This window comes from Helobdella robusta (assembly GCF_000326865.2).
Source record: "Helobdella robusta unplaced genomic scaffold HELROscaffold_6, whole genome shotgun sequence".
In the NCBI taxonomy this organism is placed as follows: Eukaryota; Metazoa; Annelida; class Clitellata; order Rhynchobdellida; family Glossiphoniidae; genus Helobdella; species Helobdella robusta.
Window position 1 is genome coordinate 3,417,121 of NW_008705330.1, and position 1,558 is coordinate 3,418,678.

Sequence of the window (1,558 nt, forward strand, 5' to 3'; positions counted from 1 at the left end):
AGGTCGACGGTATCGATAAGCTTGATGCAATGCTTGATCGTCTTCTGTTTTTCAAAGACTATTGCGAACAAGTTGTAGCTGCTGCAGGAACAAAAGATTTAGAACTTAGCAAAGATGAATGGAATGAAGTAAAAAATATCAGAGATGTTTTGGAGAAACCTAATATCACTACAGTTGCCCTTCAAGCTGCTGATCTTACTCCAGGTATGTTTATGAAGGAGTGGTGTAAACTTGAAAAATGTTTGGAAGAAAATGGAGAATATGTTGCGCTAGGAATTTTATCTTCTATGAGAAAGCGGAAAGAAAAGCTTTTACACAACACACATTTTCTTGCTGGAGTGTATGTTGATGCTAGATACAGAATCTTATTGAATAAATCAGACAAAATCAAAGCCAGAGAAGGTTTGGCTGATATTCAATTGCGATTAAAAAGAAAAAAAGTATTTGATTCAGCAAAAGAGTCAAAATCTGTTAATGTGTCCCAGCCAACATGTGATTTAAATTTTATCTCTGAAGATGATGATGATGATGATGATTTTCAAAATGAGCTAGATAGAAGAGAAAACACACGCAAAATTTCTATGAAATCACACATTGAAAAGGATTGTGAAATACAAAGGCATTTTGAAGAGGACTGTAAAGCTATTGAGGATGTTGGAAGAATAAAGGTGAATGTCTTCGAAGCCATTGCACATTATCCAGATCGAATCAGACAGTCAAGCAGAATAGCTGCAAGTATGCCAACATCACAAGCCAGCGTTGAAAGATTATTTTCAGCTTTGAAATTAATACTAAGTGATAACAGACAATCGATGAAAGAAGATTTGCTTTCCGCTATTTTGTTTATTAGAATGAATGATTGAATTATTGACTTAACTTGATTATCTTGTGTCTGTATGGTGTATCATTTTTATTTTTAGAACCTGTACTTTCTTAATTTTTTGTATATTTCATCAATTTAACTATACGTTACGGAAGTGGTACTAAAAATCAATCAATTGATTGATTAAAAAAATATTTGAAAAAATTTGTGTTAATTGATTCTAAAACACACTCCCGCCTCGGAGCACGGAGCGGAGCGGAGCAAACTTTTTTTATGCCGGAGCGGAGCTGGAGCGGAGCAATTCAAAAAAGTGCTTGCTCCAAAGCCCTGCTTTTAACAATGCTTGTGTAATACTTATAGCAACACTTTTGTAATACTTTTAAAATGCATCCATATTACTACCATCAATACTTACGCAATGCTTGTGGAAATATTCAGCATCTCTCGAGACGGCGATGAAGCGTGTGGCGATGCTACTTGAAAGAAGTGGCCGCCATTCCAAGTAGCTTAAACATGATTATTTCTCCTGTATTTTAATTTGGAGATTCGTGTGTCGTTAGTGAAAGCACTTCTTGCTACTTTCTTCTGGTGCTTCCACGCTGCTGTTCATGATTGATGCAGGATCCATCGACTCTCTGTCTTAAGTCATTTTTATTAGTAGAAAGCCAAAATGTTTTAATTGGAAAATTAGATCATTGTAATCACCGAGCTGAGTTTTTAACCTCTACAACCTGC

The 1,558-nt window shown here is 35.6% G+C and overlaps 1 protein-coding gene across 1 annotated transcript in view; it reads left to right on the top strand.

The window, feature by feature from the left end:
- HELRODRAFT_164299 (hypothetical protein) overlaps nt 1-863 on the top strand; it is a gene marked incomplete at both ends in the record, with an annotated part of 2,142 nt that extends 1,279 nt beyond the window's left edge. The window contains one exon of the mRNA XM_009029269.1: nt 58-863. Within this exon, the coding sequence (XP_009027517.1) occupies nt 58-863 (806 nt within the window). The remainder of the gene's footprint in view (nt 1-57) is intronic.
- Between the last annotated feature and the right edge of the window lie 695 nt (nt 864-1,558).